At 37.6% G+C, this 26771-nt stretch overlaps 1 protein-coding gene across 1 annotated transcript; it reads right to left on the bottom strand.

The window, feature by feature from the left end:
• Positions 1-455: 455 nt before the first annotated feature.
• On the bottom strand, positions 456-4636 carry Tmem74 (transmembrane protein 74). The gene is made up of 2 exons (XM_021724625.3): positions 4498-4636; positions 456-2505 (listed from the first exon to the last, which is right to left on the bottom strand). The coding sequence occupies exon 2, from the start codon at positions 2106-2108 to the stop codon at positions 1191-1193; it is 918 nt and encodes a 305-aa protein (XP_021580300.2). The 5' UTR covers positions 2109-2505; positions 4498-4636; the 3' UTR covers positions 456-1190.
• Positions 4637-26771: the final 22135 nt, after the last annotated feature.

Raw genomic sequence — 26771 nt, 5'->3', positions numbered from 1 at the left:
CAAGTACCTTAGGGCATTTTGAGACCCCCAGCACAATTACTGGGAGCCTCAAATATAAGGTGCTCAGAATGATGGCTAGACCTTTGCTAGGAGACAAATTCTGGTGATGAGAACAGTTTCCATTGAATGGGTGTTTTGTTCTTTCTCTTTCCATTGTGATTTTTTTGGCTGCGGGTTTAATGACTCCTGAGGCGATGATGACTTGTTCTAAGTAATACAGCCTGCCAGGCACAGTACCCAAGGATCCAGCTGGAATCATACTGGAAGTTTGCTCCAGATAACAACAGTATATCACCTGGGAGCATGTCAGAGCCAATGGTGACCCAGACCTGTCTAGAAGTTAGGTGTCCGGAAACACATTTAAAAAATTTTATGTTCTGCCTCTCTAGTGTGAGATCAAGCAAAGATTTCAAAAGCACAGGTATTAGGATGATGGCAACACTAGAAACAGAAAATAAAATTTATAATAACTAATTTTATTTCAAGGAAAATGGCATGTAACACTGGTGAATATCTGGCATTAACACTGTGGCTTAACTTCCCCTTAGTTTTATGATGATTTATATAGTTTTTATTAGAAAGTTTATCCCAATGATGTATGTAGTTGCCATTTCTGAATACAGGAATAATTTTAAAGTTGACATTTTTATATTTTTTAAAATAACCAACATCCTCAAGCTTAATAATATTCACATCCCCAAATCTGTATTTTTTCTGTCTAGACAAATTACAGTAAGAAAACTTCAGCAAGAAAATGAATAAGCACCTTTGAGAATTAAATGCTAGCCTTATTATGTGATTAGTGCTTATTTTTCACAAAATCGGTTGCCAACTGATCCCATGATATGAGGGACCTCCTAGTACCCAAAGAATAATATCCCTATTTGTGTAAAAGAAATCATTTGTATATTGGGTCATTAGAAGCATTTTGCTATAGAAGAAGTTCATAGCCATTAAAGATTAATTTACAGCTCTCAGAAAGATAGGTGTAGCTGGTTGTGGTTTCTTAAGCAATTTACATGGTTTTTCTTCTAAACAGAAGCAATGCAAAACACTCACTGACTATTGGTTTGAGAAATAAACTTTTCTGGCTGGCAAATAAATTGCACTGTTAATTTTGAGGAGGAAAAAAAAACATCTTTTTTTTCTTATAAAATACCAAGGCAATCTCAAGAAATCCATAATCACAATTAACTCTGCACAGCGAGAGCATCTTCTTCTACCAAGGACAGCTCCAGGGTGTTTTCATTAGTGCTGGTTTTCATCCTGAAGTTGAAAGAACCATAGAGTTTTGCAGATTCTTTGGAAGATGCAAATCTGTTTCGACGATAGAGCTCCCCCTTCCACATAGACATCATTAACAAACAAGACAGAACAACCCCCCCAAGCGTGAGGAGGCAGAGCCCAGCAATCACACAGCGGTCCAGATGAGCCCCCAGCCTTGCACTCTCCTTCTCTAGACGTTCCATCTCCCTGGCTGCCACGCTGTTGGGATCCACTGTCACTTCTCGTGGGATAATGTAAGAAATGATCACCAACAAAATGCCGGTGACCAAGAACAAGATGGCGCTGATGAAACCATAGTCAATTGACTTCCCTGAAGATGTGACTTCTGAACTGGTGTCATCTTCATCTTCGGAGATCAAGGATATGGCAGCCTCATGAGACCATTCACTTGGATTTCCCCAGCCAAGGTCTTCAGGATGATTACTGCCTTTTGCTGAAGGGGACCTCCGGTTCCGCTGCTCCAAGTTGACATTCTCATCCACATAAGTAAAAGATGTTTCTAATTCTTGGCTGCAGCAGTTGCAGACTTTCCGTTCTGCTGTTATTTGGGTGTTCCCTGAGTCAAGGGGTCCTGGTGGGAAGAAGTTTGGCTGAATAACACTGTCTTGCAGACAGGAGGAAGGGGATGCTGGAGAAGGGCTAAGTCTAGACCCTTCCATCCCAGATAATCTTGGTGTAGATGTACAGTGTTTTTGACAGCAAAGAGCAGCCCTGATGGCTGCTACATCTACAGGGTCACCAGGAAGCCCTCCTGAATTATGGTCCATGGCATCGCACAGGTCTGCCTGGCTGCTCTTCTTAGAAAGGTAATGGAGCTCCATGGGAGCTAGTTAAATCCCCCAGCAGCTTCTAGAAATTCTGCCAACAGCAACAAATTTAGGTAAGAACCCAACAGGAATTAAGATCGTACTGCCAGGAGTGCTGCTTCCAAAGTCCCCATTTTCTTTGCAGCCCTGGCTGTCAGCACCTCAGCCCCAGTTCCTCCTAAAAGGGGCAAAAGAAGGGAAAGAGAGTCCCAAGTAGCAGAGAAGTATGAAAAGGGCAAATCTTCTCACTTGCTACAGGGGTTAACACTGAGAAACTCAGGTCAGGGTAGAAAAGGAGCACTGAGGAAGTGGCAGTGTCTCTGGAAAAAGCATACTGCTGTCACCAAGCCAAATTTATCCAAGGACTCACACATTCCTGTGACAGGATCCCTCAAATGAGGAGTCAGGTTTCCTGCAGAAAGACACAAATGAGAAAGACAGGGGCCCTTTTTAAGAGCTGCTGAATTTCTGGAGGACTTGGGGAAGCACAGATTTATTAACAATTCAATTAGATTGCATGTTTACACTCTAGTTCAGAACACATTCTGGTATCTGGTACAGATTAGCTTTAAGAATATATATTCCTATCTGTTGGGTTCCATTGTAGAAGGGGCTCAGCATGTTTGACTCAGTTAACTCTGAAGTGGGTGAAAAGACTGGCTTACTTTGCCACCTCTTCCAACCTTACACTTCATATATCCAATAAGCAAGTCACATGGCCCCAGGCCCTATATTTATAAGATCATGTACTTCCACTTGTTCATGTACTTCCACTCTGCCCCATCCCCTTTCGGGTAATATGTGCTGGTCCCCAAAGTGTGTAGATCACACACTGCATTGTGATCCTTGCAAAAAATGCCATGAGCTAGCCCACTCCTACACACACACACACACACACACACACACACACACACACACACACACAGCCTGCATGTCTGCTCTTCCTGTATACTGCACCTCAGTGGGAGAGTTTCTTCTCCCTCCCCTACAATTTGCTAACAGACAAGCACAAGAAACTGATCATCCAGAAATTTTTACAAACTCAATCTAGAAGTAAAATAAATGACAAATGGTAAGCCCACAGAGTTCTGTCAGGCAAATAGGTGAGAAGCTATTTCCAAGAGTATCTGGAAGTTTACATCCATGACATTCCCTCACCTCTGCTGCAGCATAGAACCTTTGAGGGACAGAACTTTGGGCAGAAAGTCACCTGTCCATCCTTCTCTTGTCTCTATCACCTTTCGGACACATAATAATTCACTTTTCACAATCACTAAATAAATATAGGAGTTTTAACCAAGGGCTCCTTTTATTTTGATTCCAAACCCTGGGTGCTAACTGATTTTAACTAGAAGGCTAAGACTTATTATTCTTCAAAATCCACAGCCCCAACAGCTCTTAAGAGGCTCAGACACTGGGCACCTAAGGTCAACCTGGCAACTTAAGGCATAAGCACACAGTTCCTAATATCCATTAGAGATCTGTTTTTGTTTTCAAACAAAAACTTGTCTCCTATTAGAGTTTCTCTGCACCTAAAACAAAAACAAAAAAACCACTAAGTGCAAGGAAACCACAAGTGAACCAAAGCTTTCCTTTAGCAAGTGGACAAATCTCTACTGAAAGATCCCTCAATGAGGAAAGTGCTGGTAAAAGCTTTCATCAATTACTGAAAATGAGGACTCGTCTTGCAGATCCCTCAGGCATTAGGCACTCTGATTAACCTTTGGCACAATTAACTAATCACATTAATACTACTTTGGATAAAATCGCCAGGGTTCCTTATAGGACTTCCAATATGTAACAAAGAGGGAGAGGAATATCCACTCTTGCCTCTATGCCTCTTAGAAGGAAGACTCTGTTGGTTTCATGAGAGATACACTAGCTGTACAGTCGATTTCCTTGAAACCCGGAATCCGGGGCTTCCATTCTCTGGGGAGAATGGATAATCCCAGGGGGCCAGCAAAAGGTCTTTTCTTCTGTCCTCTCCTTTTTTCTCTGGTATCTTTTAAAACACAGAACAGAAGACTGCACCTTAAAGCGAGGGGACAGCACTTTCCCTCATCTCTTTGCCCTCAATGAAAGGCATAAAATTTGCTTAGAAACTGACTGGGGTGAGGCTGTTCTGGGGGAAACGACCTCGGGATGCGTCCTGAGCGCTCTGTGCGGGGAAGAACCAGCCGCAAGCAGCAGAGTCCCCCGCCGGCGCCGCGGGATCAATCAATCCATTCCGGGTGAAGTCTGCGCCCACCTAAGGCACCCTCAGTCGGGCTGTGTCCGCCGAGGTCCGGTAGGGGAAGCAGGAACCTAGTGCTGGGAGTGGGGACACGCGCCCCTGCTCCGCTATGCTGCCGGCTCTCTGCTTCATGCCCGGCGCCTTCTCCCCATCCCGCTCTCCGCCACTCACCTTCCGCCTTGGCCACCCGGTGCGGCTCCAGCACCGCGCGCACGCCGGTGCACGACTCTAGGAGAAAGTCCCCCACTCCCCAGCCGCGGCACTTGTAGCCTCGGCGCGCCGCTCGGCTCCGCCGGGTGGGCAGCACCCGCCGAGCCGGGTGGGGCGGGGCGGGACGCTCCCTCTTGCTGAGCATCCCGGGAGTTGTAGTTCGAAGGCAGCCTCTGCATGCCTCCCGTCTCCGTTTCTCTTCCAACGGCTCTGTTTTGCCTCTTCCTGAAGACTAACCAGTTGCTCTCTGCCTCTATACTCCTGCCTGGTACCCCCAAAGAAGTGCTGGCTTTTAAGCTAAGAATGGGCTCTTCCAGCCTCAAGGATTGTGAGGATGGCATAAGAGGAAAGAAGTCTATGTTTAGTTCCAACTGTGTGTCAAGTAATTTGCATATTTTGTCTTATTTAATGGTCAGAACAAATCTTTGAAATAGATTTTATTAATCCTCATTTTGCAGAAGAGGAAGCAGGTTCTGAAAGATGCAGTGCGTCATACGAGGTTACAAAGACATTAAATGGTAGCTTCTAAAACAGCATCCAGGAGTGAGGTTCCAAAGTCATAACCTTTCTCACAAAATCAAGAGAAATGTGACCATTGAGGGTACAGGATTGTCTCGTTCATCAGTTTATTACCTCTGCTTAGTGCAGTATCTGGTATCTGTTGAATTTGTGGATAATAATGACTCAAAACCACAATTAGCATAGTTTTCATTATTGCCAGGCTTTCTTCTATGTGCTCATAACTCATTTAATGCTCACAATTAATTTTTAAGGTACTGTAAAAATTAAAAAGAGAAAACTTAAAAAGAAGTAATTTGTCTAGGTCACGCAACTGCAGACTCTAAACCCAAACAGAATCTAAGTATTTATGTTATATTGAGAAAAAATAAAAGAAAGATCAGAAGGCAAGAGTAGGGGTAAGGAGTAAGGGAAAACTGTAGGTGGAAGCCTCTGAGCTGTGGTTCCTAGGCTAGGGAAAGGCAGTTTCTTTGAATTATAACTCTCTTTCGCTCAGAGTGGACTGCAGCAGCTAAAACTAAAGACCCAGGACATTTGTAGTTTGAGAGTCCTCTCCAATTTTTTTGGCATCTCTTTTGGGGTGATTCCAGGGTCATTTATTGTTTCCAGTTAAGGGGAGCACAGATGGATTACAATACTGAAGACAATTTGTTGCTTGTGAGTAGCCATGGCTGCTTGCTTTCAAGAGATAGACTAGATTCCGGTAATGACAAATTTTGTTCCTTTGTCTTTATGCTGGATAGAAGTCACAGTCTCATGACTCCAAGGACTTTATAATCCAACATTTTAAAAGTCTTTTTTTCCCATGATTCTCTTTTTAGTCAGTTATGCTCTTTTGTTCATGACATGTGTATTATGGTTTCTTTTGCTTGTTACACTGTTCTTCAGTGAGAATATCCTTTTTCTGGTTCTCTATTCCATTTCCCCTTCAATGACTAGCTTGTAGAGACTCATTTACAGGGGTACATTCTATTCTTAGTACTACGTATTCAAAAAGGACATAAAGACACTGTAGGACATCCAGAAGAGTGCAACTAAGATGCTGAAAAAACTTGAATTTATGTTGTACAAAGATATGCTGGAGGAACTTGAAGTATATATCCAAAGGAGGAGACTTAGAGAAAACAAAAACTAGTTTCATATAATTTAAAGTTAACAAAATACAAAAGGAGTTTTACATTGCAATTTAAAAAGCAAAAGCAAACCCAATAATATTAATGTTATTTATTACAACTATTATGTTATCATCTTGGATTCTTAACATTATCTTTGTAAAGAAGACAATATAATTGTATTCATTTTACAATATAGAAACTGAGTATTAGTAACTGTCAGAGACAAGATTCCAAGTTGGATCTGCCTGGTTCCAGAACCTGGGTTTCTTTGCTTCTTTGCCACCATACTGTACTGAGCGGTGCTCCACAATCTTTCACAGCAGAGCACATGTAAGAGGCAATAGGTTTATAGCACTGGGATAAGCATAAAAGGTTTCTCCTATCCATTGTGCCAGAGCTGTGGCTTCCCCAGGCCCTACAGGACAGATTGGAAGCTAAAAAGGTATTTAAGGCAGAATATCTACAATACTCTGGAGCACCTGAGGATGTTGGGACACAGGGTCTGAGAAGCTCTGGATAGCACCATCTGTTTAATATGGAGGGTGATTTGGAACTTATTATAAGGAATGACATTATTTCTGAGAATTTAACATAGAATACCTCATAAAAGTGAATTCTCTATCACTGGAGAGAATTGAAAACAAAAACAAAAAAAGAGGCATTTATTAGGAGATTGTAGAAGGAATTCATTTTGTTTAGTTAGAGGACCTCTCTGCTGCACTAATTTTAATTTTCATCTCTTTTTTCTTTTAAGTCAACTTCAATGATTCTACTTCCTATGATTTTTACTAGGAATTTTTCAGCACTGAATTTTTTTTTATGTTTATAAACAGTGTCTTGAGTCATTTCTTAAATAGCTAGGTAACTATTAAGTTTTGTTTAACTTCTCACTCAAGTAGTTAAACATCTAATGTAATTGTAAGCTCTTTAAGGTCAACATATACTTGTTAAACATCTTATTACCTCCAGCAGAAAGTCCAATATTTACACTGAATACAGTAAGGGAAAATGTCTAGACTGAATGAGGCTTTAGATGATCTGTCATTCTGTTTCACTTCCTACTTCTGTATATAGCACACTTGCTTCTACATATTGTTTAGCATTTAAAAAATCAACATTATGCCAATGTACTAAAGAATTTTCTTCAAAATTTTGCAGAAGAAATAAATAAAGGTTGACTGGCTGAGGTCATGGAAAGAAAAGCTCTGCAGAAAATACCACTCGCTGGAAAAATCTGTCTGTCTGTCTCCTGCAGGTCCATGTCTGTAACTTTCCTCAAATTCTGAGCCAAGGACCTTTTTTCAAGAACTTTTCTTGTCCAACATCCTAAACTTCTCATTACTTTCCTAATTGGCATGATAGTGGCATAATATATTTCCTTTTAAGCTGTCAATTGACATAAACAAAAAAGTATTTCATGTATATTTTATATTGCTTGCTATGTGATTTCTCTTCCCAGATAAAATTTAGGTTCCTTGAGAAGCAACATATTCTATTATTGTGAAGCTATATATCATGCAACATGTGGTAAACAGTAATTCCTTCTTAATATATACTTATTACATAATTAACACTAGTAAAAGGACATATTAAGAAGCTACATAATGATTCTGATCATTGATTTTAAGACCTTATATTTTTCTATTTACTTGTACTTTAGTAATGAAGGAGTTAATTGGTGGGAAAATGGATCCTTAGAAATAAATTTACCATAAAAATTAAGGGAAGTACTGGAACTTCAATAACCAGTCTCTTATAATATTTATTGAGGATATTTTTCAGTTTTCTCTGTCCTACAATAACAATTAGGAATAATGATAAATAAATATCCCATGTGGATGGAGTGTTATTAAAAGATAAGTCCTAGGAAAGTAAGGAAGATATTTTTGGATAGGCTGGATAGAGAACCAGTCATTTAATGGGAACAGTAGAAGAAATGTGACTTACTTCATACCCCAAGTTGGTGCTTCTAAGCTACGGATGAATGAAAGTGCTCATCATTTAAAGCAATGATGATCTTGTTTATTAACAAGATTCTAGTAATAAAAATGTTATGTTTAATTTAGAAGGTTTGCTTTCAATAATAGCATTTGCAATGGTGATGTACGTATGTTAAATAAAGTGGCTGGATATAGATAGGGGAGAAGTACTGAGACAAGTTGAGAGCAAGTGTTTTTCCAAAAGGAGACCTTGCCTCCTTATCACTCAACCTGAATTTTTCTTAAATGAATTCAGATAGCAATAAAAGTCAGACATCCTAAATTTTATTCAAAAATTCAAAATCTTAAACACTGTATGAGTCAAAGAAAACTATGAGAAACATTTGCTTCTAGTAACAGCAGCCTAGGTAATTTAGACCCACCCACTGTTGAGGATAACTATAAAATATGGACAAAAAAATATAAAAATCACTTCTCTGAAGAGATGCAAAGTTAACAAAATAGAGAAACACTGCTGGGCTAGGATCCAAAGAAGAGAGGCTCAGAGAGGCAAATCAGGAACTTGGAGCTTCTTTTAACTTGGAGATGTTAGATGATTCATAAGGGGACAGTTAAGTGTCTGAGAGGCTAAGGAGAGTAGGAGTTGGGGTCTTGAGACCACCGAGGGAAGAAGCCACAATACATATGGCTCATTCCCTAAACTTTGGGCTGGAATTCTGAAAGGCTTCATCCTAGAAGTATGAACTAGGCACTAGGCAGGCCTGGGCAGGGGACGTTCTCTACTTGTGAATGCCTTTAAAATCTAGCCAGAGTGATTTCAGAATGCCAGGATACCAGGTGCCTGGCAGAATAAAGTGTGAGCAGTCTCTGAAAAAAAAAACCATGCTATCATTTCAAACTTATTTAACCAATAGTTTTGCAAATACACTGATTTGAAAAAAAACATAAAAATTTACTTCTGTAATGGTCACATATTACATGAGTTCATATATATATATATGTGTGTGTGTGTGTGTGTGTGTGTGTGTGTATAAATGTTTTATATAGCAACATTTTATATATGCACATATACATATATAAAAGCATTTTAAAAGTAACAAAATTATAGATATGGATAATAAATTGATGGTGGCTGGAATTAGGGATAGTGAGCAAATGAGTGCAATCATAAAGGGTAAATGAGGGAGACTTTTGTGGTCATGGAAAAGTTCTGTACTTCAAATTTAAAAAGTACAAGTTGCATCTAAAAGGTCAATATGTGTATGGAAAGGGATATATCATCACTGGTCATAAGGGAAATGCATTTTGAAACCACAGTTAAATACCAAACCATACTCACTGGAATGGATAAAGAGGCAAAATAATTGACAATATCAAATTTTTGGTAAAGTATGAAGCAACTGGAATCTCATAAACTGTTGATGGGAATGTAAATTGGCATAATCACTTTGGAAAACTCTTTGCCTTACCCACAAAAGTTAGCTGTGACCCAAGGATTTCACTCCTAGATTGATAATCTGCAGAAACACATGTCCATGAATTGACACTAACACATGTACAAGAAACTGTCTACCAACAAAAAGTAAATAAATTGTAGACTATATATACTTTGGAATAATATATAATGAACTAGAGTTACATTCAAAGTGAATTAATCTTGCAAAGAAAAGTGTGGGGTATAGAAAAATATTCTTGAGTTTACGCATAATTTGTAATACTGGGCTAAGAGCAAGACTTAACAGTTAATTAACAACTATATAAATAATGAGAGAACTCCAAAAAGATTTTTAGTTAACTCTAAAGGCATTTATTCAAGAGGTAGTTATTTCAGGAATAATGGGCACAGGACCTTAGAGATATTTGTAGGCTCAAAGTACTAAAAATGCCTGGCATTGTTTGATTTGGGAGAAATTTATTTATAATTCAAAAATTTACTTTGCATTTCCAAGATTTTTGGTCCAAGAATCAAAGTTTTTTTTCCTTCTTCATAGAGTAGAAGGCAGTTTTATCTTGATATTTTATATAAGCAAATAAAATTGTCATTTATCTATTCCTTATCTATAATACAGAATCCAAAGCTTATATACATAGAAAAACTCTTAGTAAGTCAGTTATCTGTCACTGTAACAAATACCTGAGATAATTAACTTAAAAAGAAACAAGGTTTGTTTTGACTTATTGGAGGTTTTCATCCACGAGATTGGCCCTATTGCCTTGGTCCAGTGGCAGGAGCACATCATGGCAAGGAATGTGTGTGCTAGAGAAGAGTCATTCCACTCATAACAAGGGATTGAAAAAAAAGGTATTTTTTAAATTCAGCTTTCTATGCCTTGAGATTTTTGAAATCTGCTCTCTACTTGCTGAATACCCTCCCATTAATTATTTAAATGACTACTTGCTGTTCATCTCTTGACATGACATTTTGGGGAACAGGTCAACCTCTGATACTATATGACTATGGACTTCATTTTTACTTATTCAATAAATATTTCAGCACTTTTAATTCTCTCCCTATCTTTTATTGCATCCATTTCTAGAGACATAAGCCAGTTTATGGGATTATTACAGCACTGCACTTCATTAGCAGGGTTTTTAACAACTTTTAAGAATTCAGCTAGTCAGTCAACAAATATTGTCAATAGATTCTCTGCTAAGTACTTGGAGATTCAGTGGTAAACTGATGGACACATCTTAACTTTCAGTGAGTTTACTATCTGGTGGAGGATGTGCCAGTTAAAGAGTCAAGTAGAACACTATTCATGAATGCTATGGTAAAGGAAATAGATGATGTAAGGGGAACATACAGGAAGAGCATCTAATTCAGAATTAGTGGGTCAAAGTGATTTCTTAATGATGTAATGTCTAAGTGAGACAAATATATAAAGAAACAGGCCACAAGAACAATAAGGTAAGATGAATAGAAGGGGACAGTTCAGAAGTGAATTTTTGAAACTGAAAAAAAATTCAGTGTGTTATCAGTACAAAGAGTAAAGGAGGGAATATCAAGTAATGATAGTGGCAATGTCAGCAGAGGACAAATCATCTTTGGATAAGATGTATAAAACCAAAGTACCAAGGATGGTTTTTAAGCAGCAGAATAATAAGATCATATTTGAATTTTGAAAAGATCATTCTGGGGAATAAATTGAAGGTAAGCTAGCTTAGTGTCATGAGTTTATCATAAATGTCCAAGGAAGAGATAATGGAAATGAAATTGAAATATAAAGACATGGGTAACTTACAAGAAAAGGATATATCCTGTAAACCTTAATTGGAAGGAAGTTTAAGTGACTATGTTAAAGTGGGCTTCAGGACAAAAAAATATTATGTGGAATAAAGAGAAATATGACAAAAAGGTAAATGTGGTATTATTTAATGCCTAGCAAGCACAAAGTCTCAGATTTAATTCCCAGCACCACAAAAAGAAAAAAACAAGAAACTTTTCTAAGAAATGGAGAGATTAAAAGGATCAACATAAAGAAGACATGACATCCTAATCATGAATTCACCCCCTGAACCTCTGTGCCATGTCTTCAGCCGATGGATATGTGTGGGAAAGGTGAGCATGAACTTCCAGGCTGAGGAGTTTGTGCCTGATGTGCTTCACGGCCTCTTGTAAATGAAGAAGGGTGCCTTGCTTCCATTCTGAGAAATTCTTAATCATTATGCATTGAAAGATTGATTCCTTTCTGTTATTGCTGAGTTCAGCAGGTAGAACTTCTCTTGGATTCTGGAACTTCCAGTTCTATTGCCTTCATCCTGAATCCTTCTTTCTTAATATCTATCATTGTATCCACTTGTATTGCATTTAAAAGGAAGGATTTCTAGGTTTACTCTTCTATAAGGAGTACAGTGGTTGTAAGTATGCACTGTATTGGGTCAAATTCAAAGTCTACCACTTACCAACCCTGTGACTTTGAATATGTTTTATACAGTACTGCAGTTCAATGTCCTGATCTGTAAGACAGGGATGATACCTGTCTACTACTATTTATTAGACCAGCATGAGGAAGAATTAAATACAATGTACAAAGTACTTAGAAAAGTATCTCACACCCATTAAATGATCCAATATATGTTATAATATTATTTTTAGTTATTAATTTCTTTTCAGCTTTTCCCATTATTCTACTTAACACCACTATTCATTTTTAAGATTTCAACAATTATGTTTTTCACTTCCTCGCCATTTTATTTTTTCTCCTTACAACCATCTGGGCTATTTCCTATTTTATGAATATGTTGTCCTTCCCTTCCTCTCTGTGGATATTAATTGAAAATATTCTCAATTTTATAACCTCTATCCACTTTCAATGCTCTGTTAACTATTTATTGAGGATCGGGGTCTCCCATTTAGACTTTCTTTCATGGGATGTCTTTTCTCAGATAAGGGGCTATATTTTATTGTGCTCATCCTCATAGCAAGAAATTTCTGTTGAGTTTGCTGCTCCATCTGTTTTGGTAGCTTCCTTGAAGGGACTTCATATTTCTTCAATCACAGTTCATCTGCTTTCCATAGTTTAGAAATTCTGCTTGATTTCTGTCCCACTGACAGTGTTCCACATTTTCTAGAGTAGCTTGTTCTTTCAGAGAAAGTTCCACATTACCTACTCTCCGCTTCCCTCTTCCTCATCTCCCAACATAATCTCCAGTCTCATAAACTATGTGAAATTCAATGTATTTTCTCATCTGTATGCATAATATCCCTTTCTCCAAGCTGCCTTTTCCACATAGACCGGCTGGTGTCTGAATTTCCCTCCCCCAACTTTTCAGTCCAGGGGGCACCACCTATGTTTCACCCCTGATAGACTATGACTTTTGAAGCTTCTTACCAATTTTTCCCCACCCTGGATAGAATTGGCCACTAGTTTCTCTGTACCTAGCTACTTTCTCTGTACCTAGGTTACTTTCTCTGTAACCCAATCATTATTCTCCTATCAGAGCACCAGTAATAGTTTATTATCCTTGTCTGTGGGAGAGGGGAGAAATTTAGTAATAATTTAACGTTTCATCTCCTACCTTCACTCCTAGAGTAAAGAGGGCAGATGATGAGAAATTTCTTTCAATCTCCTAAGCTGGGTGACACATAAAAAATGCTAACTGGGAAGCTGGGCAAGATTTAAATAGTACTACATAAGGAAAGAAACCGGGGGAAGGCAAATCCCAGAGTGCGAAGGAGGCTGGAAGAAAGGGACTTTGGAGGAGGAGGGAGAAAAAAAAGACAGTGAAAGAATATTAGGAAGAAACATTCTTTGTGAGTAGGTTGGGAAGAGACAAAAAGAATGACTAAAAACTTCTTGATGCAAGATGGATTTTCAGATCCTCAAACTCTGAGCTACATGTATTTTAAGAGTCAAGTAAATTTTCTTAAAAAATTAAACTTTTTAAAATTGACATCATAATTGTACATATTTATGGGGTATGGCATAGTGTTCAACATACATTGTATAGTGATCAAATTGGGGCAACTAACATCAATTATTTGCAACACTTATCATTTATTTTTGGTGAGAATATTCAAATATTCAAACAGCATATTTTGGAATATGATCTTCACTGTTGTTAATCACGGTCACTCCAATGCACAAAAGAATACCGGAATTCATACCTTCTAACTGCACTTTGTACCCATGGAGCAACCCCTCCATCTCTGCCCTTTTTTCTTCCTCTGCCTCTGATAACCACTCTTCTAATCTCTACTTCTATGGGATCCAACTTCTCAGATCCCACAGAAGAGTGAGATCATGTGTCCTTCTGTGCCTGGCATATTTCACTTAATAGAACATCTTCCAGGTTAAGCCATGTTATTACAAATGACAGAATTTCATTCTTTATTTTTGGTGGAATTGTAGTCCTTTATGAATAGATACCACGTTTTCATTATCCATTCATCTGTCAATTAACACTCCAGTAGGTTTTTTATTTATTTGCTTTGATTTGGTTTGAGGTTTTGTGTGTGTGTGTGTGTGTGTGTGTGTGTGCATGTGTGTATGTGCGTGCCTGTGATTTTGAACACTTTGCATATACAAATATTTGATAAAACATCCACTGGGATCCGTGACAGCACCCTATGATCACCCTACATCTTTTTCAGCAAAAGTCTGTTATTCATACTAATAGGAAGAAACAAAGGGTACAAATAGCCTTAAGTAAGTTCTGATTTGTTTTCCTGTCAAGTGAATTTATTACCAATTAATTAAAAATTATTTTTATTTTAAGAGTTTCTAGGATTTCAGACTGCTGACTGAACAGGGACCCTGTGTAATTCCTGCTTTCACCTTCCCGCCAGGCCCTCTGGTCTTGACTGGCTAATTCATATCTGTGGCCCAATGCTGGGACACTGACGGGTCTAGGATGGCCTGAACTGGGAATGGCTTTTTGCACTTCTGTATGTCTCCCATCCTCCAGTTGACCAGAACAGGCTAGCTCAAAGGTGTCCCGGGGGTCCAAGAGAGCGAGTGAAAGTGCACATACCCCACATGGGACTAGGCTCAAAATTGCCCATGGCTATTTCCAACACATTATTTTGTCAAGTCACTGGTCTAGCCCAGACTCTAAGAATGGAAGAATAGATTCTTCCCTTTCGTGGGATTACCTATGAGTTGAATTACTATGGATGTAGAACAATTAGGGCCATTTTTGCCATCAAGTGACTATAACAAGGAAATGCTGGGTTTGAACATCAAATGGAAACCAATGCCACGTACGGAGATCCAGTCACATATTCATTGGTTGCCTTACCAAAATCAGTTTCCCACTGTTCTCTTTTGTAGCAACACTTGGATTTTCCTTAAGGTAATCATCTTCCTCATTCATGTAGCAGCTTTGTGGTTTGGGGAAGATGGACTCTACCTCTGCTCAAAGACCGAAATCAGTCTAATGCCATTCCACATGTTCAGTGAGTGACTGATTCAAGGAAAGGAAGGGAAAAGTTCGAAGCCAAATCAAATATGGAACATCCTTAGCCATGATTAGCTCAAAAATAGTTCAATCAAGGTAAAATTCAAAATTGTGATCAATTGTTGTTGAAGACAGAGGAAGTGTCCACTTGTATCACAAGAAGAGTTAGCCTGAGGAAGAGCCAGGCTGAAGAGTCACAGAGAAACAGAATGAAAGACAAGGTTTAACTGTGCAGAAGTTCCTCTCCCACCTTTGAGAGCCTGGTAATTGAGTTGACACATCACTAGGTAGAGCCAGGTTTGAGCTAGGTTTTCTGGCACCTGTGAAAGCATTCAAATGGGATGTTTCTAGAGAATCTAATTAGACTCCCTGATAGTACTAGGTTTTATTTATCTAACTCCCCAGTTTCAGCATACTTCATATCTTGTCATAGGTGCAAAATAAGCATTTGAAGACCCTGTTTTAACCCCAGACCTACTATGTCACAGTTAACCTGCATGAAAAAGTAGAAGGTATAGCCATAAAAATAGAAGGCAGTAAACAGACTCTAGTTTATGTTTATAGGACTCAATTGTTATTTATAAAATGAATTTATAAATCAATTAATAAATGGTAAACTTAAACCTAAAATCGATCCTTCCATACAGTTCTCCTATTTTGCTACAACAAAAGCTATAAATAAATTCCTTGGGTTTTAAATAAAATAAAAAGAAACAAACCCTGAACATCAGAAAAAAATTTTTTTAAATGTTCCTAAACAGAAGGAAGGAAATATTTAAAAAAACACAATATAATTGCTTTTTATGGACAATGAGTTTCAGAATTAGAGAACTGGGAAAAGATAATAAACAACAGGAGAATAGAAGAGCAAGTCCATAGTTGAATATCATGAGCATGGACAGTTCTACAGTCAGAATTCTCACTCTGTGTAAACTGTATGAACAAGATAAGGCTAATTCCCTATGTCCTTGGCACCATGTTGATGTCAATGCTTCAGAGAAAAGGGAATGTTGGGTCATCTGACAAAGGCCAAATGACAAAACTGGAAAAATTAACTAGAATGGATGCTTTGCTAAAACGAGAACTAAATAGCAATGTGTTAGTTCTGTGAGACAGAGCCAGTGCTCTTACATGGTGAAAATTTTTTCTTTGATCTTAATGGGAATGTAAAGTATGCCTTAACCTGCAAGATAAAAATCCTTTAAAAATTTTGAGACAAAGTAGCTTTAAGCAACATAGAAATAAAGGCTAAATATTGGGGGGATGCTACAATGAAATGTAAAATATGTAATAAGAGAGTCTGTCACTGTGAAAAATCAATGTCACTGTCATGTCTGCTAAGCTATGGCATCCATCTACCAAAAATACTTTGGAAATAATTAGAAATAATTAAGTGGATCATTTCAATATTACTGTATCTCCCCCTCACTGTGGGGGCACACTATGCAGCTCATTATCAAATTCTCTTAATCCAACAGAGCCCTCACTGCTATTTTTGTGCATCTATTAAAGTCTTACATACTCCTTACAGTCATAACACATGAGAATATTTCATGAATTTCTTCAGGACTTTTGATTAGGATGATAATCGTGTTCAGACACAGTCTTTGAACAATACCAAAGAAAATGGAATTTCACATTTCACTTGAAATCAAGGCAACTTGATTTGTCCTTTGCCTAGTTATTTACAGTAGATAAATTTTTTGTTTCTATGATGTTGTGGTCTGTACATTTATTGCTTCATACATTAAGTAAAATTTATTAAGCATCCACTCTGGCCAGGCACAATGCTAGGGACTGGGAATTCAAAGAGAGAGGCATATGTGATTAATATCTCTACTTTCCAGGATTTCCCAATGTAGTACAGGCTAGCTTGTAGAAGAAATATTTCCCTTACTTTTTTTTGTCTTCCTAAAAGTGCCAGAGAAATCCCAATGTTATAGTGCACAAGCAATTATTCCTATGTATTACAACCCTTACAGTCCACTTTTCTACTTTATAGATACCTCAGACAACTCCTGAACTAAGTTCAATAACTCTACTGCATCAGTTTAAATACCTGACACTCTTCTAATTACAAAAATGTTGATATCTTTATAAACTGGGAAATTTCCTTTCCTTTGTCCACTCTCAACAATAGTGGGCAAGTTCTTTGGGGTAATGTGGGAAGAAACTACCTGAAAGTCATCAGAAATTCAATTCTCAAGCTACCCCCAAAAGGGAAATAGTTGGTACACTCAGTAATAGAAATTATAATGAGGTAAAAAGTTCGAAGAAATTCTTCCATCTAACCATGAGTTAAGAGTGAAAGACACTATTATAGGCCTTTTATCCTTATAAATATTTTAAATTATCAGGATCAAATGGGCTTGCTATTTCCCTTTTAATTGAGCTGTAAGAATCCAATCACTGGAGTAGGTAAGCATTTCTGATTATCTCCAGGGGTTTCCCTGCTATTTCCGTTGCCTCTGATGGTTTGATGATATGAAACTGATTTTGATTTCAAGATAAGATATTATCTTCACAGGTCTGTATAAGTGTGGGTAATATTACTTTTTAAAAATTCTATTTTCAGGATATATCATTTATAAAGTCATATTTGGAAATGCACAATCCAGAAATGTGTGGGTGCAACAGTCATGTATCTTAGATCTTAAACTTGTTTTCTCTTAAAAATAAATTGAATATGAAATTTTACTGCTCCATCTTAAATAAGTTAGACATTGTGGAGCTTTAGTCTTGCTTCAGTGCTCCCATTTCCTTGGTACATATCTCTGCAGTCACATCTGCCACACTGTTTGTCATTTTCAATTCCCATCTTTCCCATCAAAACGCAGGCTCTTGTAGAGCAGAGAATGTGGTATATTCATGCCAGTGTCCTCCGTGCCTAGCAGAGTGTGAAAGCAGAGATCAAGGATTATTGATAAGAAAGGAAGGAAGAGTGATCGGAGGAGACAGAAAGAAGGAAGGAAAGTTGAAGAACTGTCACGATTGACATGTGGAGAATGTCAATTTAGTTTAATCAATGTGGTGGGAGATGATTAAATAACTCTCCCTTGTAACATCTACTTGACAAAATTGTCATATTTGTTAACATATTAGTAGGATGTATCTTTCAAAGAGAGGAAAACACTCAGAAGTAGAAGACAACTTCAAACACATGTAAGGATGGGGCTAACTTTAGTAAACACAGAGGCCCCCCAAAGGTTGGTTGATTAATAAGGCTCAAAAATACCATGAAACAAACAATACGAATTTGTGTTAGAGCATCTTCACCTCAAAATGTATATTTCCTGGGGCTGTTTAGAACTGATAATCATACATATGTTCCAGCAGTCCCACTTCTGGGGTATCTAGGCAAAAGAAATGAAATCAAGATCCCCCAAGATCTTAACATTTCTATTTTCATTGTAGCACCATTCACAACAGACAAGACGAGGATACAACCTAAATGTTCATGGATGGATGAATGTATGTAAAGAATGTTGTATATACATGCAAGGGATTATTACTCAGCCTTGAAACAAAATTGAGGGGCTGAGATTGTGGCTCAGTGGTAGAGCACTTACCTAGCATGTGTGGGGCCCTGGGTTCAATCCTCAGCACCACATAAAAATAAATAAACAAAATTAAGGTATTTGTCCATCTATAACTAAAAAAAAAATTTAAAAAAAAAACAAGAAAGAATACTGCCAAAGGTGACAACATGGATGAACTTGAGGATGTTATGCTGAGTGAAATAAACCAGATAGAGAAGAACAAATAATGCATGGAACCATTTATTTGAGGTATGTATATAAAGCTGTCAAAGTCATAGAAACAGAGTAAACTAGTGGTCCAGGGGCTGAAGAGAGGGGGAAATGGGGAACTGATTACCAAGGTACATAAAGTCTCAATTATGTGAGATGGATAATTTCTAGAGATTTGCTACATAACAATATCGTATTATACACTTAAAATTGGTGAAGAGGGTAGATATCATGTGTTCTTACCAAAATAAAATGGTTTGTTGAAGGACAATAGATGTCTTAAAATTTTTCTATGTAACTAAAATTTTATATCCTTTGACTATCATCTCCCCAACCCGAATCTAATAACCACCATTCTACTCTCTGCTTCTATGAGTTCAACTTATTTATATTCCACATGTAAATAAGATTATGAAGTATTGTTCTGTTCTTAGCTTATTCTAAATAACATAATGTCCTCCAAGTTCATCTACTTTGTTGCAAATGACAGGATTTCCATACTTCCAAGGCTGAGTTGTCATATTCCCAGCAACAAAAACACTCAGGGTCACTCCAAGGGAACTGGGCTGCACAAAATAATCACACAAGAGACAGAGATACCATTTCCTTTGGGGGGTCCTGTGATAGCTCCTCTGACCTTAAGGGTCCGCAGAAAGAGAGAGAGCGAGCATATGCTGATCCCTTTTATTGAGGAGAAGCCATTCAAATGAGGCAAGGGGTCAGATTCCAGGGGGCATCTAGCTTCATGATGTCTGTTGTCAACAGGTTGAATGACATCTAGGAAGGCCACACCCAAAGGCAGAGCAAGAGAAGGGGACACACAAAGGGCGTTTCCATGGAACATTCTATCCCAAATAGGTCAAAGGGGTAATATCACAAAGGAACAGGTGAGCATAGCTTGATCCATGGGATGCAGGAAGGCATGCCTACGCATGAAGACACATTCTGCTACTTTGAGGATCGGGCAGCCATCTAGGGCCATTTTGAATGTGGCCAGATGACTAGAAGTGACCCACAGAGCCTCAACTTATTAGGGAAGGAAAATGCTGGTCACTCAGTGTGACAGCCCCTCACACTGAGTAATATTCTAGTGTATATATATCTCATTTTCTGTATTCATTCATCTATTGATGGACACTTAGATTGTTTTTGTGTCATAGCTATTGTGAATTTGCTGCAATAAACATGGGAATTCAGGTTTCTCTTCCATATACTGATTTTATTTCCTTTGTTTATATACCCAGAAGTGGGATTGAAATAACATATTACAGTTTTATTTTTAATTTTTTAGGAATTTCTCTACTATTTTCCATACTGCTATAGAAATTTACATTCTCACTAATACTGTGCAAAAATTCCCTTTTCTCCACATTACCAACACTTACAATCTGTTATGGTTTAGATGTGGTGTCCCCCAAAACCTTGCAAGCTTGAGGCAAAGAAATGTTTGGAGGAGAAATTATTGGGTAATAGTCTTAACCTAATCAGTGAATTGATGCCTGATAAGATTAACCAAGTAGTGAATGGAGATAGGTGGGGTGTGGCTGGAGGAAGTAGTTCATTTGGGCAGAGCTTTGGGGTATATATATGTATCTGGAGTGTGGAGTCTTCTCTGTTTCCTGATCACCATGTGAGCTGCTTCCCTCTGCCACCCTCTCCTGCCATGATGTTCAGGCTCACATTAAGCCCCAAGGAATGGAGCCAGCCTTCTAAGGACTAAGACCTATGAGACTGTGAGCCCTTAAATAAACTTTTCCTTTTCTAAAATTTTTCTGGTCAGATCCTTTAGTCACAGCAGTAAAAAAAGCTGCCTAAAACATTATCTTTCATCTTTTTGATAAAAGTCATCCTAACAGATGTGATAGCTGCTTGTGGTTTTCATTTTTATTTCCCTGGTAATTAGTAAATGCTGAGAAATTTTATTTGTACTTGTTTGCCATTTGGAAGTCTTCTTCCAGTCCTTTGTCTATTGAGTTGTTTTCTTGATATTAGTTTGAATTCCTTATATATTTTGGATCATAGACCCTTAGTAGACATTGGGTTTGCACATATTTTCTCCCAATCTTTAGATTGTCTCTTCTTTCTGTTGTTTCCTCTGCTGTACAAAAGCTTTTAGAATAATAAAATCCAGTTTATCTGTTTTTGCTTTTATAGTCTGTGCTTTGGGGGTCATATGCAAGAAAAAGGTCATTGAGCTTTTGTCTACTAAACTCTGGGGGTAATTTATTAGACAATAATGTTAGCCAGAACACTTCCATTTATAGAGCCTCTAATCAAGTTCTACCTAAAGCAGTTGGGAAGTCAGGTAAGGCTGTATATAATAACATTTCTTAAATATCAAAGACAATTTTAAAGCACTTTGCTTTATAATTTATGGAGGAAATTACTCTAAATAATTTTTGTTGGTGAGGAGAATAGCTGAATAAAGGAGAATATTGACCACAATTACAACATTTAAAAAGTTGAAATATTTTAGCATATATCATAAAATTTATCGATTTAGATAGAAAATCTGGATAAAATTTTGGTGAGCTTTACCAAAGTACCCATCTTACATTTAGGCTTTTTTTTGCCCACATAATAACAGTAGGATTGAGATATATAATGAATGAACAAGGGTATAAATAGGAAAACCTTGCATTAAAAAAACCCGATAATATCTTGGACAAAATTCAGTAAAAATGCTTGTGAATTTATCAAGCAGAAATTATGTAAGAAAAATAAAACAGGTATGCTTGGATTCCTAAAGATATTTATTGAAACATAATTCTGGGGTAGACATTTTCAAAGAGGTCACATATGGTAAAAGAAAAAAAATAACCCTGATAAGGAGACCCTAATGGAATTTTTTAACCATTATAAAATTTCAAGTTGTCTTATAAATGGCCAAGTGTTTTTTTTTCTTCTTCTTTTTATTGTATAGCAGTTTAATATGGAGTCTGGTAATCAACAGATATTGAAAAACCTTTCCTTTGGCAATCCTTTTAAATGTCTTTTTAAATTCCAAGTAGCTCACAATATGGCAAAGTCTAGAAATGAATGTAGCACAGATCTTTCCTTCTGGGAAGAACATTAATTCTGAGAATAAAAGTTCAGGACATTTAGCTTATGTGAATTGGCAGAAAGCTAATGTTCTCTGGAGAAATTTTAGGATATGGGCAATAATTATGATTGTGATAGCTCTGGTTTTAAACAGATCCTGTGATAAGAAATGATATTGCAAAGATATTTAAAGCATGCTCAGTTACTCAGGCTTCTGTTTCAGTCTTTCTTGTGAAGTATTTCTCACATTTCTTTGGACCTTCCTCTGAGCTCTTTTCAATTTTGTTCCTGATCTGCTGAAAATCAAATGTTATCTTTCTGAAAGGATCACCTGCAAAAAAAAAAAATGTGCCAAAAATTAAACCAAATGGTGTTAAAATACATAAACGTGACCTTCAGTTGATCCCCTTTTTCGGTTCCCCAGGAACACCAGATTTCAACTAATTTAGTTTGTTTTCTAGATATTTATGATTTTAAGTAATATGTACCTACTATATTTTCTTCCATCATTAATAAGAATTTTTAACTATGGTTGTCAAAACAAGAATAAGTTGGAAGCCATTAGCATGGGGTTTTTCTATATTCAGTTTTTATGTAAGCAAGCTAAAAATTAACTTGAAAACATTTCCTGTAACTGATTTAAAAAACAAAACAACAAAATAATCCCTGATGAATTACAGCAAACCAGCCAATTGCTTATGCAACTAGGGACTCCCATTAGACCTTATCCAAATCCAAATAAGGCAAATGCTCATCACAGAACACCAAATGAGTCAAGGGCATAGCTGTAATCAGTCAGGTCATTTCTCTATTTTGCTTTCATGTTTCACTACTCACATTGCAGGAGAAGCTCTCTAAACCTCCTCTGGTCCTGGTCCTCTTCTGCCCAATTTATGAATCATTCTTTGCTCAAACTTGGTTAAATTTAATTTTCCTAAAGTTTTTATTTTAACCTGGTATATTAGGATTTAACTTCTGATTCCTCCTCTCCTACCATACTCCCCACATCCTTTCAGTTGATGTCAGTTTTCATTAAAGAATATTCAGTGTTTTCACAATTATGACTACAGATTGTTCGTGCTGAACCTGAAAAAAATATTATAATTTTAAGTATTTATATGATTTATCTTTTTGGTAGTTATTAAATCCCTCATTTTGTTTGGTCATTTTCATTGAACATCTGACTAAATTTTTTTTTTTTTACAATTTCCAGCAGCTCTTTAAATGCCTCTTAGTTTAATTCTTATGACAGTAAATAGTGTTAAATGAGTTATTCATTCTGGGTGTTTTTCCTGGAAACAGTTTTTTCGTGCTATGATATTAATAGGTTGCTCTCTAAGCTAAGTAAATATATTTTTCTCCCCCTTGAATTGTTGTTTAATTTCATGTTGAAAATTGCCTTCATTTCTACTTTTTATTGATACTTTTTCCCCTTGAATCTCTTGTTTACATTCAACTACAAGTAAAAACCTACATCCTCTAAAAGGTGCTTAAATAATGAAATTTCTTTTCCTATAAAAACAATCTAGTAGTAGATAAACTGATTGCTACCTACTGTGACTTCACAAATATCAAATACCTAGGTTCCTATTTTGTTTCTCTGTCATATTTACCATGTGCCTGATGGTCCAAGAGAATTGCTTAGCGTCCAGCCATTATGTCTTCATTTTAACTAGCATAGAGGAGAAAGGGTGAAGAAAGCTACATCTCCTTCTTTAAATACACTGTTCTTGAATTTCCTTTTCCAAAAATAGTTCCTTGGCTATACTACTTGTAAAAGGGTTTAGAAAATAAATTATCTGAGCTGCAATATTCACATCTAAAATTTTGGAATTACATTATTAAGTATATTATACATTTTGAAAATTGATAAGCAAGGACCACATCTGCCATAATCAGCCCCATTGAGGGGAGAGGAGACATCAGGAATGGGCAGAGGAAGTCATCCTATGAGGTAGGCTGGACCACAACATCCTGGATCAGCCCCAACCTCATGGGGATCTACAAAACTAAAATAGCCCACAAGATATTTCCAAGTTGGAGCCTAAAAAGCTGGGTCTTTATGTCCCTGCTTCTATAAATCTTCAGGTGTGAGTCTCTCTGATTTGGGATGAAGCAGCCCACTTCAGCTAAGACAATCTCTGAAAAGGCCGCAGCCTCTGAAAGCGCTTCCAGTGGCTGAGATGAAAAGTAAACTTCTCTGAAAGGAGATAAAAAAAAAAATTCTCTGAATCTGGATAGATCAATCCATTCTTCACATCAATCACATGAGACTAGTTTCTTAGTAATGGTTTATTTAATAAGTCCCTTAGCTAAGAAAACATGGATCAGAGTACTTAGGTGCATGTTTTAAACAAGATCTTGGTGTGAATATAAAGCAATACCAATGAGGTCTATCACAGAGTATCCTTGAACTTTTGAGTATTGTAGAAAGTATAAGATCTTAATCCCTACCTTGTCAGCATGCTTAAATAATTGATACCATGACTTAGAAACTCTCCTCTGATCTGAAAACTGGAGCTTCCGCTTTGGGAACCAGGAGGCAAACAATTCTAATTTAGTGTATTACAGACAAATCCTGCTTTTTATGTTTGTTATCGAGAGCCAATTAAACTCCTCTATATTCCTGCATATACACAGCTGTGCACAATAGTTTGCATGTACAATATTTGCCTGTGCTCTTCTGGAGCCCGGCCAAGCACCCAAATCCTTCACATTATCTAAGAAAACTTCCTGACCTCTTCATTTTCTTGTTCAACTGGGTTACCCTAACTCTGTGTATGGCTTCTATTTGACACTTTTTGGTTTGTCATGACTCAAACTTTCATAAAATTTTTGTTTTTTAAAAAATGCATATAGAAAATATTGATTAACTGAATAAAATAAGTTATAAATATTTATAATTCGTAACTCCCTCACTTTCTCAGTTAATTGGGTCTTCAGGAAGATCCTTTTGGTTGTTCCAAGAATTGGTGGATGAAGATAAAACTCAGTATTATGACTTGGGTATGATGTGTTCCCCCAAAGTTCCTATGTTAATGCAGTAGATGGAATGACTAGATTATGAGACCTGTGAGCCAATTAGTTCATCCTAGTTTGAATGGACTAACTGGGAGGTAATTTCAGGAAGATGGGGCATGGATGGAGGAACAAGTCACTGGGGACATGACTTTGGGGTTTACATTTTGTACCTAGCAATTGGTGCTGTCTCTCTCTCTCTCTCTCTTTCCATCTGCCATGAGATGAGTAGCTTTCCTCTACTGCCCCCCTTCACCATGCTATTCTGCCTCATCTCGGGCCCAACGTGAAGGAGCTAGCTGACTATGGACTTAGACCTGTGAAACTGTGAGGCCCAAATAAACTTTTCCTCCTCTAAGTCGTCTTGTTGGGTATTTTGGTCACAGGAATGAAAAGTTGGCAGAGAAACTGGTACAAAAAAGTGGGGTTCTTTATTGTGACTAACATAACCATGTGGTTCAAAAGCTTTTGGAACTGGTTTGTGGGAGGAGTTTGGAAAAGTTTAGTGATGCAGGGTAGGGAAGATGTAGAGTGTTGTAAGCAAAGCTTAAGATGATAAGATGCAGAAAGTAAAAACTGTGCTCATGTTGTTTCAGAGGGGAACAAAGGCTCAACTGGAACATGGATTAAAGGCCAATCATATTGCATTCTTGCAAAGAAGTTGTTTGCATTTTGCCCATGTTCTGGGACTTCAGCCAGATTGAATTTGAAGGTGATATATTATGTAATCTGATAGAGGAAATTTAAGGCAGCCCAGCATTCAGTCAGTAGCATGTTTATTGCTGGCAGCTTTTAGCCAAGGTTACTGAAAGAATCAGGAAGAGAAAGTAGAGCAAATTTATTTTAAAAATTTGAATTTTGGCCGGAAAATTGTGTGCAAAACTGGGGCCAAGGAAACTATTGTTTTTAAAGAGATTATAGTTACTAAAGAGATGCTAAATAGTTTGCACAGGGACAATAAGAAAGATGGCTTGAGGACATCTCAGGAATCAGCAATACCACACCCTATGCGTACAAGTGGGTTTAGAAGTGAGAATTTGCTTAAGAGAACTAGGGGGCATTCTCTTCATACAGGGTGCCTCAGAAGATGTTTCATTGTGTTCAGATGTCTAGGTATTCAGGAGTCATTGCCACTAATAGTCCAAGAAGTTCTGGCCATTGGCTTGTGCTGGCATCAGACTTTGGTATTGTCCCCATGTTGCTGTTCCTGCAGGGATGCAAGAAGCTGGAGTTATTGGGTCACAGAGCCTTCCACTGAGATTTTAAAAGAAGGCTTGAAGGCCAGGCAAAGTGTGGCACAGTCAGAATCCCTGCAGGCTTCTCCCAAGGCAGAGATGTGTGAATCTGTAAAGGTGAAATTGAAACTAAAATGAATATTCCAAGGATGAAGAGATGCTGGTGATGTGGATTGTCTGGCAGGAAAAGCTTCTTGATGCTCAGAGAGCTAAGAGAGGGGCCATGAACACTGCAACTGGCAAAGCCAAAGAGGTGAGAGTGCCCAAATCTTTGGAGAAAGTATATTACCAAATATGCCCAGATGCCATATATGGAACTACAGGACTTGTTTGCCCAGATAAGTTTTAGTCTTGTTTTAGTCTCATCACTTCTTTCTATGCCCCCAGTCTCCTTTTTGGAAGGTAAATGTTTCTTCTGTGTTATCATATTGATCAATGTAACTTACTTTTGAATTTTATAGGAGCTGACAGAGTTTGCTTTGAGTCTTAAAGGAGACTTTGGACTTGGACTTTTGGGCAATACTCCCATTAAGACTATGGGAATTCTTGTACTAAATGCATTCTGCATTTTGAGGTGGACATGAGGTTTTGGAGGACAGTGGCAGAATATAGTAGTTTAAATATGAGCTCACCCTCCCCCCACCAAAAAAACCCTCCTATATTAGTGCAGAAGGTGAAATGATTAGATTATGAGAGCCATAAGTCAATCAGTCCATC

Source organism: Ictidomys tridecemlineatus, chromosome 7 (genome assembly GCF_052094955.1).
Source record: "Ictidomys tridecemlineatus isolate mIctTri1 chromosome 7, mIctTri1.hap1, whole genome shotgun sequence".
Taxonomy (NCBI): domain Eukaryota; kingdom Metazoa; phylum Chordata; class Mammalia; order Rodentia; family Sciuridae; genus Ictidomys; species Ictidomys tridecemlineatus.
The sequence above is the reverse complement of the archived record's forward strand: the minus strand, read 5'-3'. Positions and strand labels throughout refer to the sequence as shown.

Coding starts and splice junctions, on each gene's coding strand:
- Tmem74 (XM_021724625.3), bottom strand. CDS start 2,108: ATGGAGCTCCATTACCTTTCTAAGAAGAGCAGCCAGGCAGACCTGTGC.